The 17,376-nt window shown below is 43.4% G+C and overlaps 1 protein-coding gene across 17 annotated transcripts in view; it reads right to left on the reverse strand.

Annotated features, from left to right (window-relative positions):
• The window catches only part of MAGI1 (membrane associated guanylate kinase, WW and PDZ domain containing 1), a 614,474-nt gene that overhangs the window by 29,274 nt on the left and 567,824 nt on the right, over positions 1-17,376 (reverse strand). For 9 of the 17 annotated variants that reach the window (XM_037040898.1, XM_037040888.1, XM_037040886.1 and 6 more), the window contains 2 exons: positions 12,978-13,024; positions 3,412-3,628 (listed from right to left, as the gene is read on the reverse strand). In XM_037040898.1, the coding sequence (XP_036896793.1) occupies positions 3,412-3,628; positions 12,978-13,024 (264 nt within the window). The remainder of the gene's footprint in view (positions 1-3,411; positions 3,629-12,977; positions 13,025-17,376) is intronic. The other 8 variants (XM_037040895.1, XM_037040897.1, XM_037040894.1 and 5 more) reach the window with 1 other exon arrangement.

Here is a 17,376-nt window from a genome sequence, read left to right on the forward strand (position 1 = left end):
ATTTTGATTGATAAGGAACATGCAGTTAAGCTTTCACAGTAAAGGTCATGGCTGCTGTGAAGTTTAAAAGAGTACACTTCGATTCTGCATTATTTTTTATCCCATGGTGCTTTTCTTGTCAAAAAGCTAGAATTTACTATTGAAGTGTTGAAAATTTCATTGAACTCCCATTACCATCTAAGACTCTTCATATTTAATTAAACCCCAAAGTATACATTCTTGTATGACCTTGTTTTAATCATGTCATGAACTTTAGAGTCATCTAAACACTTATTTCCTTTAAAAATTTTAAGTATACGTTTTTAACGGCCACACTGTGACACTTATTTATTCCTGATGGAATTCATTCCTGTGCTAATACCTGTTCAGGTGAATTCTACGCAGTCCAATCAGGACGGTCTTTTATTTGGAAGCAAAAATCATCAGATCTGGCCAAGGTTGAACACACACAGATAAGAACTGTCATAATAGCTCTTAAAATCTAGAAGGGTACTCAAGCTCCTTAAACTCATTTTGAGGACGGAGCCGGCCCACCAGCCCCAAATTTGTAAGCAGTACAGCTTTACCTTGGTTAATGCGACAGCTTAGATATTTCTTTCCAAACTAGTTTGTAAACAGGCAAAATTTCAACTGGAAGTTTTAGACTTTCTTTCAGAGTAAACACTAGTGGATACTAGCTGGTCCTGAACATTAACTAATAAGATTACATTAATGTAATCTTTCAAAACACGCATACAGTAAGGATGTTACCTGTAGAAAACATGAAACTGGCAATGAGGCTTTTAAAGGACTTCCATACTTGCCTTTGTTTTTAATTAAACATTTAAACCCTTCAGAGGGGTTTACAACACATCTGTAATTCCAGACTGACTCATGTGGTACTGCTGTCTTGAAGGACGGCTGCAGCAAGAACGTGGTATTTTTCGCAGTGGTTAGACCACGTGAAAGAACTGGATCAACCATAATAATCTTCACATCGCCCTTCACAATAAAATGAAATACAAGGACAATATATTTCCCCTAAAAGGGGGCATAAATGAAGGGTACACTTAAGGTACTATGGCTGACTTCAATTTTCTGGGAGTCTTGTGGGGAGGGGCAGCAAATCACATCTTAGGTTACACATTTGTTTTTCTTCAAAAGAACAAGATAAACAACCAAGGGAATGTCATAAATGTGTTGGGGATGAAGCAAAATACTAAATAAAAGGCAAGACTGATGTAGGTTCAGTCACAGGTACTGTGAAAAGTAAAAAATCTGTGACAGATTCAGAATAATTGCCATTGGGGGGGGAAGTCTCATTGTTATTCTCATTGAGCAGCTAAGGAAGAAATCTAAGTGAATCTTCACATCAGCTGCACATCTACAATCACTCCATTACCGAGCCTCCAATCACCAAAAAGAAACAGATTCTCATCTTGATGCTAGATCCTCCAGATGGTAAAGAAAGGGAAGACGCAGAACCGGCCCATCCCGACATTTCAGTTTGCCGGCCCCCCGAGCAATTCTGATGCCTAGGGTGGCAGGCTGTGGCAAGATTCTTACTGTTTGGGGAGTGGGGTGAAAACATCTAAAAAATGGATTAAATACTAAATTCTGAAGAAATTTCCCTTCTATCAGGGTAAAAATGGCATTTGAGCTGCAGCTTCCTGTTAACTGGATGCATTAGCATCACCTGTCCATTGCGATGTTCCTGCTAGCACTTCAGAATACGATTTATTTTATCACGAAAAGATTCCTGCATGGGGAACTCAGTCCTAAATGTGTGCTGTACTGAGAAAGGCAGAGGCTCAGTCCATAAAGCAGTATCTCAACATCAACAGAAGTTGGGCCATTGACTGGAGAAGCCACATGGTTAAAGAGAAATGTGAAGAGAATTCTAAAACATCCTCTTTGGGAAAGAATTCTTCAATGAACTTGCTACAGTTTGTGAGAAGACGCAGTGAGAAAAGACTTCAGGTCCATAACTCAGTAACTACTGCTAATGAGAGACATTCCAAAAGGGGCCGTCAGGGTTACTCTGGGGGTCTTTCCAGTCCAGGGATGAAATAAATCCCTTCTCGAATTATGTGGCTTTTGTTGGCACAGAGAACCCTTAGCCAGAACAGCCTATTTAATCCCACACAGTGTTAGGAGAAAAGAGCAGTATTTCCCTAAGGAGGAAATGATGGCGGGACCCCTGACTGACTTCTAAAACTTGATAATCAGCTAGACTCCAACTTGCCTTGTGCCACGTAACTGCTGACATGCACCCAGTAGTGTGGCCAGCTTTCCTTCTCAGACAGGGATGCTGGCTTTGCTCCCATTTTGTGTTTTGTCTGGGTCCCAGAGGAGTTGCTCCTGCCAGCCAAGGAAATGCTTCCCAACTACGTCTGAGGGGGTGTGCGGGAGCCGGGCCGCCTCCCACCGCCCTGCCTCACTCCCCAGGGGGTCTGCCTGAGGCGGCACACCTGTGCAGAGGGGGATGGGGCAAAGAGGATGGGCTAAACAATTCTCTTTTCCCTGCTAGTTTTAATCAGACCCTTTACCAAATGCCTCCTCCATCCTTAAACATTCTCTCTCACTCCAGTCCAACCAGAGAGAATGAAGTACGTGACCTCCACAGAAACTTCATACTGACTGATCGTCCTCAGGAGGAAGGTCAGCAATGGCAACAGCCAAAAAAGGACCTGTGTGTATGCCCCCCGATTAAAGCATTTTAGGGACTTTCAGCAGTGATAAATTAAATGAATATTTCTTATGATGGACAATCTTTGGAAATCACTTCATGATGAAGTTAGTATTTTGTTTATAAGAATCAAAAAGTTATGATGCAGGCCATCACTAGCTCATATTTACTGAAAATGTAAAGCCAGAGGAACACATTTAAAACCACAGGATAAATAATTAAAGTACAAACCACTCTAAATTTTTTTTCTTTCTAAGGGGAATGTTTGGAAAGACGGATAATATTGGTTAAAAAAATTACCAGTATTCTTAAAAACTAAGAAACTGCTAAGAAAGAACTTAATTTCTTCTTATTACGCCTGCCATCCAAACCAATCATATTTATGTTCTATTGTCCATCAGAGCTGTTTCACAAGAGCACGCTGCAATCTCCGTGCAGGAGAGAATTAATGAGACAGCAGCTCTTATCTGCTACTTCTTTAAACTGAAATGAAACAGAAATCCATTATTATCCAGGCCCTTTATTTGATGGCCATCCATATCTACCCCTCCCCAAACTGAGGACACGATGGAGCCCCCATGACTATCCAGCAGATTCTTCCACTGCTCAGAAGCTTTCACCTCTCACCTTGGTTCACCTCTATCCAGTCTACGCACTGAAAATCTATTTTTAATTAAGCCTCCAGAGAAAGTTGAAGCACTGGGGTGGGGTCGAGGAAAGGCAGCAGGCAGAGTGCTACTCACGTCGGCTTTCATACATGCTCCTGGACTGGGCCCAGATTTTGAACGGATCTGGCTTTTTCTGCCCAGTGCTGTCGGTCTGATCTGGAGCCGGGGCCTCTGCGGGTGGGTACTCGGGGAGCACCTGTGTGCTGTGGCTGGGGGACGCCGTGTGCAGGCTTCGGTGGCTGGAAACACTGTGCTGGGAGCTGTTCTGGCTGTCTTTTCTTTCCAGAGGTTGCTGAAAGCGAGTGAGAAGGGCAAGAGAAGATTACTGTTGGTTCTCTAAATGGGTGTCTTCCACCAGTTTGTCTTTGTTCAGCACTTGTGCACACACATACACAAACATATCAACAACAATTTGGCTTCCGCCTTCCTCCAGCTAACGCTGAATGTGACAAAACCCCAAGTCATTGGCTAAGAGAGAGGGGGTGGACCAGATGCAAAGACATCATCACAAACCGTACTGCCCTCTGGGCTGTGGCAGAAAACAAATCCAATTTTCATCAAAGGTTCTTGGCTAAGACACTGGGATCATTTATGATGAGATGTATCAGTCTTAACATCCTCATTTTTTCACAAAATTTGTGACACAAAATACCACTAGTAGTTAAATGTAAGCCCATGATATTTAAGAAATACAATCAGTGCTAAAAACATTTTGGGGCTCCATATCTTTTATTGTTCTTTCAGTGATGAAATACCCTTCTGTTATCCAAGGGTTTGCCATCAGTTTTTCTCTAAGAAAAGGAGATTAGATCTCTTAAAATCACTATGTGTGCACTTCAACTCGGAAGTACATAAATAACTATTACATGAAGAGCTTTCATAATTCTTAGGTGATTAATTTTGCTGGCATCGCTTCACGCCTGCATCTCCTGATACTACTGTTGGCACGTTATACACGGGTTGACCTCAGGGGTCAGCCTTCTCAGATCTGCACTCTGTCCAGAGAGAACAAAGTATTCTAAGGGAAAGAATAGACTTTAAACTTCAACAAAATAAGCAGTTCCCAGTTCCTTAAAATATGCCCAGTAAATGACCCTTCCCATTTTATGAAATGTTCTTTATTTGAATGGGGAGCAAAAACTAAGGGGAGGATAGGAAATAATTTCAGTTTTTATTTTCTCCAGTAAAAGGTTTGTAAGTGCAGTTGTTTGGTTTCTCCCATCCAAAACTAAACCCCGAGATCTTGTCCCGCACCTGATGGATACGAGGTCCCTACACTGACCTGCTGAAGAGCATCCGGAAGGGACAGAGGACAGGAAAGGGCATCTCTGTCCTCTCTTACAGCTCTTGTACAGCTTATGGTTTTGAACTACTTCATAAGATCTTTGGCCCAGAGCATTCTGGGTCTCTATAGTCATTTACAGAATCAAAATCTTCTCCTTGGTCTTCAGTGAGTCTCACCAACAGTTCCATGCTTTCTCCCTAGGTAGCCTCCATTTTTCACTCCCCATATTGATGGAAATTTCCAAGGTCCCTTTCATTTAAAACTCAGGTCTCTCTGTCCCTCTCCACCCAGTCCTTAATTTAAAATAAGTATCTGAAGAAAGCCCAGGGAGGAGGACAAAAGCTTCATTTGCCCTCGACAATTACAGCTTACAATCTGAAATCAGGCTTTGGCAAGGATTCAAAGTTGAGGAAAATTGGGCATGCATTTAATAAAGGTAAGACAGACAACTGAAAATTTTCTTCTCTGTGTCTGTGGCAGACATTTGAGGACCATATTCTAAACTAGCAGAGAGGTCTTGGTAGGCTGTGTGAGGGGTCTGACTTGGGACACACTCTGTGCGGGTGATGTTGGGAAAAGCGTGGTCTGGGTGCTGACAAACACCATCAAAAACCCAGGAATCATCCTTCTCTTTGAGGATAAATGACTCGTCTCAGACCTGGGTGGATCAGCATTCCAAAGACTTGGAATAGAATCTGGTCCTGCCAACTTCCAACAGCATCCTCCCTCACAGCACACTCAATTCAGCTCTTCAGGGCCAGCTGTCTGATTTCTGCCCCAGAGAGTCAATCCCTGCCTTCTTGCTCCCCTGGAGGGCATGCTGAAGATTTTCAGAGTCAGAAAACATCAGTGTCGGATAGAATCTCCATTCTCTTTTGCAAGTACACAGGAATTTGTTGTTCTCATCATTGTGATCTTTACCAGGGTGGTCTTTAAAAACCAGCAGGAGCAGCACCAGCCCCATTCGGGTGTGAACACACATTAACATAACCTGAAAGACCTGGGATTCCAGGTGTGCTTTCCTCCCGCTTCCTACTTTCGTGTATTGCCTACTTTTAATCAGAATGCAGAGAATGCTTTTTATCATTGACAGAAAATTTAAAGCTATTTTCATTTTGAAATTAACCTTGGTAACAAAAATTAATGGGGATTATTACTTCTATTTTTATACTTTGGTGGTATTTTGTTTTTGCTCACCTCTGGGGTGAGGGAAGGAGACTTTAAACGCAAGAGCAAATAATTCAATAAAGGACCTCCCAGTTTACCCTGGGAGCTGCTTACTTTCCTTCAAATGCCCACCCTCTCTTGGTCCCTCAAATAAGTAGTAAATGCCACATTGTGGGGTCTGTCTCCCTGACACTACCTTCGGTTTGCCCTTAAGTCTCTCTAATCTTTGAAGCTCTAGTCTCCTTCAGGTTCACACTACTCTTTATAAAATTTCATGGGGACCCAGGTGAGCTGCACTGCAGGCTTCCCTGAGGGGCACATCGCACTTCTTCCTTCCTGGGGTTACTCTGTAGTCCCTGGAACCTCAACTTTAACCTCTTCCATTTGTTCCCTCTTCCTGAACTGGAGAAAAATCTTTCTGGAGACCCTGCCCCCCAGAGGGAGTCTGATAAAGACGGCCTTTTTCCTGCTGAGAATGCACATGAACTTCTCCACTCCACGCGCACCCACAATGCACACAGAGCCTGCGTATCTCCTCATGGGCCCCAAGACCCTTCAACAGCTGGCCTAGTGTAACTAATCTCTGGCATGGAGGACTGGACCTCCTTCAATTAAATGAAGATGTAGCTTTGCTATAAACAGAGGTGTAAATGAAGTCTAGTGGACACTCAAACTAGAAGTTTGAGCCATTTTTTAAATTTTAATGCCCCTTCTTACCTCCCCAATAAATGAGTCACATAGATCTAACTTAACACAAAATGACAGATACAGTTGGGAACAAGTTCGAGAACCTGCCTCACAATCAAGTGGCACGTCTTCAACCCTTTTCAGTGCCATCTAAACTTGGTTCTTAAATCTGGAGAAGAAAAAGCAGAGCGGCCTCTTGAGAACGTGCCTTAAAAACTGCCGCCCTGCACTGGGCTTTCGTGAACTGGCACGTTTGCATCTACACGGAAGGTTAAATACAGGTAACGGTCTGGATGCTTGTGGGATCTTCCCCCAGGTAAGACTGAGCTCACTTTGTTTCTCCTCAAGTTCAATTATGAAAACTACTTAATTTGAAGATGCATTCTGTATTTAATATTTAGCTGGCACTCTGGGCTTTCTGAAGTTTTATGTTCTCTCTCTATGGAAGTTTTAAAGTATGCCTTTTTATTTTCTGTGAGCATAATAATTAGCTTTGGCGGTGTCTTTTTTCAGGTCAGAGCTCAGAACTGTCCAGGAGAAAAGCCAGCCGCGTCTGTGTTTCTCTCTCCAATCACAGGCAACTGGCGTGCCCTTCAGCAGGCTGCATCACGTCCCGGAAGACGTGGGGCCTGAGAACACACTCACTTCTGAATTAGTTATGAGATCAGGATCAGATCTGCATCTAATGTGATTGGCTTTCACCTCATTTTCTAGGTGAAAAACTGGCCCGAAGACAAATACCTGTAGACAAAGATAAACTCTCAAGCCCGCTGCAGTCATGAATGCAAACTAAGAACCAGGGTGGATGGAGCAGCGGGTCCAACAAAGACAGGACGCCCAGCCTGGGTCCTCCTCCTGAGTAACTAACCAGCTGCAATATATTTATTCCCTCCTCCAACAAGTACAGATAGACCACCTATTGTGAGTCGGATTCTAAGGGAAGCAATGTGTAAATAAGAAAGAGATGGTAGCCGAGCTGTTAGAATACATACCTCTGTGTGTATGTAGGGTTGTGTGTGTTTGTATGTATGGATAAATATCAATCAAATAATTGTAACAGACTGATACCAACATAATGCAGTGCCCTTTAGCTAGGTAACAAGAGGCCTCCGAAAGAACATTCCATTAGTGGAAGCAGCATGTGCTAAGTCTTCAAAGCAAAATGAGTTTGGAGTGTTTGAGAACAGAGAGAAGGCGAGCGTGGCACAGGAAGGGGCTGGGGCAGTCTTAGATGAGCCTGGGGACTAAATAGTGTAAGGGCCTTGTGGGCTACTCTAAGGACACTGAGTTTCATTCTTAGTTCAGAGGAGGAGGAGTTGTGTTAGTAACAGGAAGGCAGGAATGTGCCAGGAGCCACCTCGCATCCAGAAAGTCTGGTCTGGCTGCTGGGCGGTGTCAAAATTGGTGGCAAGAGGAGTGAAAGCAGAGAGCAGTCAGGAAACTACTGTGAGTCCGGGGAGGAGCCCAACGAGGTCTATAGGATGGGAGTAGTAGTGACAAACCATGGGGACAAGTGAAGTTAAAAGACATTTGGTGCCAGAGTCAATAGGGACTGCTCATGGACTGAACGGGGGACAGGGGCGGGAGGAGGAAGGCGAGATCTCACAAACACGGACATTCACCTCCCAGGTCCTGGCTTCGGTAACGGGTTGGGAAGGGCTGCCATGTATTGAGGCGAGTATTTCCAATGCTCTGTTGTCACTGTGCTGATATTTTTGAATCAAGAGTTTAATTTCTGAATATAAAATCAGAACCAACTAGGAAAAAAGAAATGGGTTTAATTTTGAAAACTCCATAGAAGTCCTTGGCCACATACTAACCGTGAGACTTTTAAAACTAAAATTGTACCAATCTCCCTATAAGGAATGATTTCCTTACTACTGACAGGCCAGGGGGATTGGGAAGATGCAGTGGTTTTTATAAACGGAAATGGGAAAGAAAATCAGCTCATCAGTATTTCGCAGAATCATTTCGAAATGAAGGTACTTGTAAAGTAAGCTGAAAATATTTGCTTGGAAGAGCAAATGAATATGGACAGCACTTAGGAGCTTTAATGATGAAAAGAATTCATGTAGCTTAAAAATGACAAATCGATACATTTTAAAACAAAATTATTTACAGTTCATTTATCTGCCAAGATTGAAGGCCACTGCAGCAATTTACATGGACAACAGGAAAAACTCCAAGTGCTGATGAGATATTAGGCCAATGTCATTAAAGGTTGTACGGAAATCAGAGACTCAAACACAAGGCAAAGCAGCTGATGGCCCTTGTTTTTGACTCTTTCTTTTACTATTTATAGGCCCAAGTCAAACAACTTCTCCCAAAAAGGCAGGCAAGAGGAGTTAATGGGGAAGAAAAGGGAGGTATTGATTGGATACAAAAATGAATTTTAGTTCACACTGAATGTAAAGCATCTAACACAAGTGCAAAGTCTATTTTCTAGGGATGCAAAGGGTGGGGGCTATGAGTTGCTGTGGGAGGTGAGAGACAAGGAGGCTTATTTAGGTCCCTCTCCCACCTACTCCTCACCTCGCAGCCTGCAGGGACTTGGGATGGTTTGTACCACTGCTCTGGCTGAAGGACAAGCGGCATCAGAGTCCTGCTGACAACCAGGAGAGTTTCAGAAAGAGGAAGGACACATAAAACCGGGTGAGCCAGTCTGGACTCATTCACAGTGCACAGTGTCTTAGAGAGCTCTCCCTGACATCTCTTAGTGACTAGTTGTCAGGGAAGTGCTTAGCATCCTTCCCAGGGGAAAGGAACAGAAGACGATGGAACAGAAACCTGTCACGAGGGCTAGCTTTCCACTTGCTGCATTTGCAAGAGGTTGTTGGAGAGACTGCCTTAACTCCAATTCCGTGACGCCCTTGTGAAAACTCTGCATGAGAAATTTTTTAGTAACTGAGAACACTGTATCTCCTTAATGAACATGGTATGCTTTCTTTGATCTGACACAGTACATAATGTGGTTTCCTACACTGCTCAGGCTGCCAGTGAACTTGAAAGAACGCCACAGCTCAAATACAGCACCTAACTCAATTTTGGGTCTTTTTTATGGTTTTCTAGGAGTATGGAACTTAGGTGATTGCAATTTGGAGCTGAATGACTTCCATTAAGTGTGTACTTGGTTCTGCTTTGTCAACTTGTGAAAGTATATGCTCATCAGACTTTAAGGTCCGTGAGGAGCGTTTATGTCGATCTGTCTGTTTGTGAGGCTGTTGGTCTCTCCTCAGCGGCAGGAGGGCAGGACTGTCTTCTGTTTTAGTTCTTGTTGTACCCTGGCACTGGTCTGACACAGAAGGTATTCAGTTAACACTTATTGTTGGAACAGAAGCATTAAAACATTTTGGTGATTTGTGACAATGAATCAATTTTCGAAAGTAACAATCAATAAATTTTGTGTTTGTAAGCTTCAAAAACAAAGGTACCATGACATCTTATTTATTATAGCATGCTCAGTGCCGCACACAAAACCTGACGCTTAGTAGGTTCATCATTTATTTGCTAAGTAAATGAATGGATATTTGAATTAATGAATAAAAGGTAAATGTATGGGTGGATAAATGAATAGATGGCAATTGGACAGATGGACAAGTGGACAAATGAAGGAAGGGAGAGACAGAAGCACAAGTGAGAAATGAACAAGTGAGAAAACATAAATGGATATTAACTTAAAATTCAGGGGTTTCTATGATATGTAGGGTTTTAAATTCTTATACACAAAAACCTCGTGTGTGATCTAGACCCTCTTGTGTGATCTAACACTGTCACACGAGTTTCCAGTCAGAAAGACTATTATGCTGGGACACAGAATCGGTTTCTTAGCAAGATCTGAAACCTGACAGCGAGTATGTCTTATTCTTGTCTCTGCCATTTGGCAGGAAAATCTCTGGTGTTATGGATGTCCCAGTGTTAATAAAATTATTAAATAAATAAATAAATAAATAAATAAATAAAATTAATTGATAAAATTTCATTAAGACAATGCCATTGTTCCCAGTGAGTATACAAACCATAAAGTCAAATTTAAACTAAATCCAGTAAGTGAAATTGCTTATTAAGAGTAAACTATCAAGGCCATCCAAGAGGGGAACCCAGATCAAAAAGATAAATCCCTCTGTTCTAGTAAACACCCAACTACTTAATTATTAAAAGTACTATTTTTTTAAAAACGTGTGAGGGCAAAAAAAAGCTGTCAGTCCCATGAGCAAGCCAACACTGTCAGGAGCCTCTACGAAAAGAGAAAAACACATGTTGCTGGGTAAGACAGTATATTCACAGAGCTGACGGTGAATCTAAGCGCATCACCGCCCAGGCATTTCAGTACACAGCCTGCACACCTGGCCCTGCCTGTCCTTACGTGAATGGCTGTCCAGGAACGAGACCTGCAGCATCCCTGTGGATTCCCTCAGACCCCACTGGAAAAACCCCATACTCATCTGTCTCTCTGGCAGGAAATCACCGAAATTCAGACTGGGAAAGGGAAACAGCATTTGGCCCACCTGTACAGTGCTCCAACTGACCACAGATGTCAGCCATACTCCCCTGGCAGCAGCAGACCTTGGCTGAAACACCCCAAATTTTGTACAGCAGGTGCCAGAATGTGCCAGCAGTGCTGTGAAAACCATCATCCCTGTCCTGGCACAGATACTGGGTAAGGACAAGCCTCCAAGCTGGGGGCTCATTCTTCTCTAACCCAGCAACACTCCAGCCTCTTGGCTTGAGGTAATTAAGAGCCAGCAGACTGTGGGCAAAGCAGTTGAGAAAGCTCTTTTCCTAGGAATGCAGTCTGAGTAATTGGCTTGCTCTTGCTAATGACATGGCTTCTACAAAAATAAACTGTCACAGGGAATTCTTTCAGCTGACCCTGAATGCAGGCTCTAGGCCTGTCTGATACCTTTGAGTACAGCAAGGAATTCCAGAACACTTCGGGGAAGAGGAGTTGCAAACGAATCTACAAAAATCCTAGTGCACAGTAAGTTTGAATGGGATGCAGAACAAAAAGAACACGATGCCACCTGATGTCTTGCTGCCTGTGCAAAACTGCTGACTCTCCCTCAGTGTGCTCCTGGCCAAGACTCTGTTCCATGTGGGTGTGTAAAATAAGTCTATCGGGTAGCATGGCTGAGGGTGGGAGAGAAGGGGGTGGCTCCCACTAACCCAAGCTCATGTGATACATCCTCCAGATTTCTTCTCTTTTCTGCAGGCTGATCAGGTTCCTGGCTGTGACCCAGGGATGGGAAGACTCATGTGCGTGTGTATACACACACACACAGAGACAGGCTCTGGCTTCGTGGTCAGTGCCTACCAGCACTTTTCTGCCCGGGCATTAACACAAACTGACAAGGGAAGCAGCCCTGAAGTCACGTGTCCCAATCACCAGGGCACTAAGCCATTGCAATCACATCAATTATTGCAGTTTTTCTCTTAGGAGAACTTGGGAGCAGGGCTTCAGAATGCAGAAAACTCCCTCTCTCATCTCCTTAAAAAACTTCCGCCTCCTGCTGCCAGGCTTGGAGGCAGGTGGAGAGAATTCAGCTGCAGTGCCATGAGCCACAAAGTTTTAAGGTTCTCCTTTCCTGGTGACAGGAAACTGTAAAATCCCCCTCCCCCAAATATTCTAAGCTACATGGAAGTGGCTGCTCTTTATCTGAATGCCAATGAATTGGGAAGCCTCTTCCACCCAGATCAGTTTCACAGGCATTGGGGTTCCTGATTTTGAGTGGGTAAGTAATTTTAATTTGTTGTCAGTGCCCTGGGAGAAGCTCACACCACCAATCAAAACACTACAGCCTCTAAGCTATTAGCTAACGTGTCAACTAGGCAATGCATCTTCAGGGAAAGCAGATTAGAGAGGACAGCAAACATTGATTTTTTTTTTAAAGAATCCTATACCTGCAGCATAATGCTGCTAAAGCTAGCAAAACAACAAAGGACTTTCACAGCAAGGAAATGTCTTATTCTCAGTGCTGGGGCAGTGAACATTGTTCCATGCGAGCATGGACACATATATAGGGCAGAACAGTTCTTCCTTAAACCTATAGGCTTTTTAATTTTGTGAATCATTAATCATCCGGTGCCTAGGAAAGCTCGGGGGAGCGTCTACCTATGCGAGCGACTGGAAACACCAGTTGAGAGCAAGGCTACCCAGGAAGCAGATGGAGCTGTTCTTCCCTTCTCCTCCCCAAAGGAAACAATAGCATTTCTCTCAAGTTAAAACATCTAAGAAACTCATCCATTTGAAAGAGAGTTGTAATGCATTTATATACAGAAGATCCCAATCCTGCATTCTTTATCCCGGCTCCCGCAGCCTTCCCAGAATCACTAGACAGTTAAAGACAAACCCAAATACCTTCCATACTAAACAGATCCCCAGAACTTAATCTACGGAGCCAGGCTCCTGTCTCTCCATCCGTTCTGAAACACACACATTTAGTGGAGTCAAGCCAGACAGCATCCCCTCCCACCACCAACAGCCCCCCACTCCCCAAACAAGCACCTGGCAAGTCCTTACCGACTTAGGGCTCTTCTTAGGAACTGGCAGTCCTGGAAAAAAATGCAACAAGGAGGGGTGGGGGGTGGGGGGGGGGAGAGTCATTAGCATATAAATGTTACCTTTTCCTGAAAGAACAACCCCCAGGTGTTTTAGGGCAACCTAGCCATCTGCAGAGTTATGTCAGATTCCTCCCCAGCACTGGAGTTACCAGGCTGTTCATATCGAATCAAAGCAGGGGAGGAGGAGACGGGAGGCAGGAGATCTATCTGCATTAGCTATGCTGACTTGTACTGCAGCAGCCTGGAGGCTGGGAAAAGAAATTCACAGACCTCGGCGGCCTGGGAAATTGAACACTTGGACAGAATCTCAAATGCTCTTCTGGATTAAGAGAGACTTAACTTACAATTAAGTCCAGGATATTTCCTTTCCACCGATCCACTTGTCGATTGAAGTGGACCAATAGGAACATAGGAATGGGGTGTATATTTAATTTCAGTGGAGTATATGGTTAAATTTTATTTATTTATTTCCTTTTGAGAGGGTCTTTTCTTTCTTTTTTCCTCTGCCTGTCAGCAGAGGAAATGCCATTTTTATTTGGATAATGAGAACACCAAAACAAAGACGATGCTCTTTCGCCAGCACATAACATAAATGTGAACTGGTCTAGGACCCCCATTTGGATCCCGGACGCGCCTCTCCGTGCGCAGCAGTCATCCAAGCAAACTCCTATTCAGCCTGCTGGAAAGAACCCAGCTAGGACCAGCCCCTCCCCGGGACAGCAGGTCCTTGGGGAGTGAAAAAGAGAAATTTTACAGAGCTGAGACAGAAAAGATAATAATGGAGAAAGAGGAAGTCAGAGGGAACAAAGATGGTCACGGAACCTGGCTGGCTCTTCCAAAACCCTGTTCTTAGTGGGAGTAAGACAGCTGGAAGGGACCTTGGATCTCCTCACTTCTAGGCAAGTCTGGAGGGATGGGGCAGAGCATGGGAAATATGCCCCCAGGGGAGTGTAGCAAAGGAGGTATAGAAAGGATAATTGAGGCATCCAACAGTGTTTCAAAGGTAAACATTTCTGCAAGCTGCCCTCTTTTTTTTTTCTGTTCTGGTTTGAGCAAGGATTAGAATGCAAAATGCAGATTCCATCTGTATTAGACACCAAAGACACCCTTGGGATCTGATGATTCTGCACTGGAAATTTCAACCTTTTGAAGAAAAATGATCCCCATCTAGCGTGAGGATGCCTATTCTTTGTGAAGTGACTTGACAAAGCATGAGCCAGTCTTAAGTTCAGTGCAAGTAGCGCAAAACCCTAGAAGTGGGTGAGGAAGGAAGAAGCCGTGCCAAGGAGCAAGAGGACTGTGCCCACTGCAGTTCAGGCCTGCGCGGGGTCACGGGCCCTGAAAGGCACCAGGGCACTCTTTTGGCAGGGCTTGTCACATCACCAGAATGAGGTGATCGCAGACTGGCTGAGCGGCTCTCAGACTTCAGAGTGCTTAAGGTGCCCCTGGTAGCTTGTTAAAAACGCAGGATCCCTGGGCCTCACCTGGCAGGGGCCCAGGAATCTGCATATGAACATATATTCCAGCAGGGGTGTGAGGACCACATCTAAGGAAACTACAATAGGGTATAGAGAGTATTACTCTTTTGAGTCAAGTAGACTCAAGAGGCAACGTTCAGGGAGCTGCTTCAGAGCCCTCTATGCTTCAGTGCCTTAATTTATGAAAGGGAGATAGCAAGAGTCACCAAGATTGTTATGGTAAATAAGTAGACAGAATTTTTAAAAGCCTCATGCCTGATAAGGGGTAGGCCCTCCATCGCCCTTCCCTTTTCTCTTCCTTTGCTAACTGACACCATTCAGGAAGGAGGTGGCTCTGTTTTTTTTTTTTGTACTCTAGCCAAAATCACTTGTCTAGCATGTTAAAATATAAGACATATTGTAGGGGAAATATTTTACCCATGGAAGAGAAGAACTGTGTTGGACAATTTAGATATGCCATTATTCTTAAAAATAATTATTGTGTTTTTATTTATCCATTAATATGATATCCTTAATTAATTTTATCAAGTTATATTAGTGTGGTTCGTGGTGTTGTGTATTTCAAAATTATATAACACATCTTAAAGTTCAGACTTTTCCCAATTCAGACTGACCTTATTCATTAATTAAAGGGAACAGGGTTTCACTGCAGTTAGCTACACTTTCCCAGGATCCCTACGACTCTACAAAAATGTATAGCATGTGTCCAACGAGGTGAGAGGAGTCAGGGAAAACGGCTCCCCCCCACACTTTGCTAGTCGTTCAGAAGACTATGGCCAACTTAAATGCCCGGCCTCTAAAGATTCTCACACGTGAAGTAAAGGGCGCGTTTCCTTCTCCGTCACAGACAGACACACACACACACACACACACACACACGTTCAAAGGTGCCTGTATAAGGATGCTCACTGCAGCACTGTTGGTATAAAGGGAACCTGGAAACCAGTGGAAGTCCTCAATAAACTGTGGTACAGCCAACCTATAGAGCAGTCGTATGCAGAGGTTCAAAGAAATGAGCCATCGCTGTGGGTAACAACATGGATGGTTTCTGAAACACGAGGCTGAGTGAGAGCAGCAGGCTGCAGAGCGGCAGGGGCGGGAGGAGACAGGCGCTAACTGCACTGGGACACAGGCGCAGCAGCTGCCTTCCAGGACCGTCCACGGCGGACCGGTAACCTGGACACTTCTGGTGCACAAGGAAAGGCAGGGATCCAGGGTCTAGTTCAGGCAGAATTTAGCCTGAAATTAGTTCTTTATCTCAAACACCATATTCACATCTGGCTAAGACAACGAAATATTAATTTTAAAATATCCACTAATTAATTAATGGCCCTTCCACCATTCACTGTCTGAAGCATGTTCTGATGGCCCCGGCTCAGCTGACGCAAGTTGTATCTGACAACAACGAAAACACACTTATTTTAATTTAAAGAGGAATTTGTTCTTGTTTATTTACTAGTTACTGAAAACCTACTTTTTAAAAAGCCACACTTTTTCCAGGATATAAACGGCCACAGTTTAGTATTTTGAAAGTCAAAAATCAGGGGACTCCACTTGACTGCTTTAAAACAACAACAAAGATTTGTTTGGAATCCATGCATTCATTAGGTTTTAAAATGTAATTAATATGAACGCTGGAACAAAGCTTCTGATACAATTGATAATCTATTTTATCCCAAACTATTCAGATGGATTGAAAACAGCTGGGACACTAATGGAACACACTCAAAAAAAGGTCACCGTTTGGCAGAATCCTCCAAGGCCTAGAACTCAGAGGATGTGGCCCTTGTCTGGCGGGAGTTAACTGTTGGCCACCACACGCCGGCTGGATGACAGCAAGAAGCTCAGTCCCAAACTTCACAGCACAGAGGTGGTTTTCCTTGGGACAAACGCACACTTCGTGTTCCCAGTGGGAAGATTTTGTATAAATCGCATGGTCCATAAGGAAGCACATCAGTGGAAACAGCACCTGTCTTACCTGGTTCGTCTGCTCCCTCCAGGAAAAGGAAGGGGGATTTTGAAAAGAGGCAGAAGAAAGAGAGAATTCATGGATGGCACCGTCTGCTCTGAGAGCCTAGAAGGTGGCAAATGCTACTTCAAAGGGACCCCAGAAAACTTTAAAAGGGAAGTGTATGTTCAAAGCATGAATCTAAGTGTGATTTACAGAAGTGAGAAAAGCCTGGGAACTGAATTTTTAAAGTTCCCTCCAATAAGATGTCCCTTCGGAGAAACAAAAGGCTAATTGTCTGCTAGTGACTGGGATCTGACCAATTAACACAAGGAAGAGGAAACTCCTTCCTTTTAAATATCAAGGCCATAAAGCTATGCCCCTGAACATGTTCTCATATAATTAAATAGAAAATGTTATTTTGGTGAAATTCTATAATGGTGATACACAATTATATAAAAAAGTAAAAATATAACAGAATACATATGCATTTGGAAATAAAGACTCAAAGGTTACACACCAAAACAGCACTGTTATTTAACTCATGGGATCCAGGATGGCTTTTTTACTTATTTTATTTTCTACAACAGGAAAAGCTTTATTCATTTATAAATACACATATATGTATACATAAAGATGCCACAATAAACAAAACTCTACACTGCCTTGTTAAGTACGTAAAATTTCAGGACATTTTATTGCACTTTTAAATCTGTACAGCCCTCTCTGACCTCTACATTCAAGAGTTATTACTTCTATGCATAGAGTTTCTTTAAGCACTCTGTTGAAATTAAGACTTGTATCTTCCCTGTTGACTAAATGGAAATGGGAAGAATAAGAATGATGTTGGATAGCTCAGCTGCGCTACCTGGGAACCAGACAGAGGTCAAGCATGACCACGTGAGCACAGAGATGAG

The sequence above is a fragment of the Sturnira hondurensis genome, unplaced genomic scaffold, assembly GCF_014824575.4.
Source record: "Sturnira hondurensis isolate 20B ecotype Veracruz unplaced genomic scaffold, ASM1482457v3 Scaffold0002840, whole genome shotgun sequence".
NCBI classification, from domain to species: Eukaryota; Metazoa; Chordata; class Mammalia; order Chiroptera; family Phyllostomidae; genus Sturnira; species Sturnira hondurensis.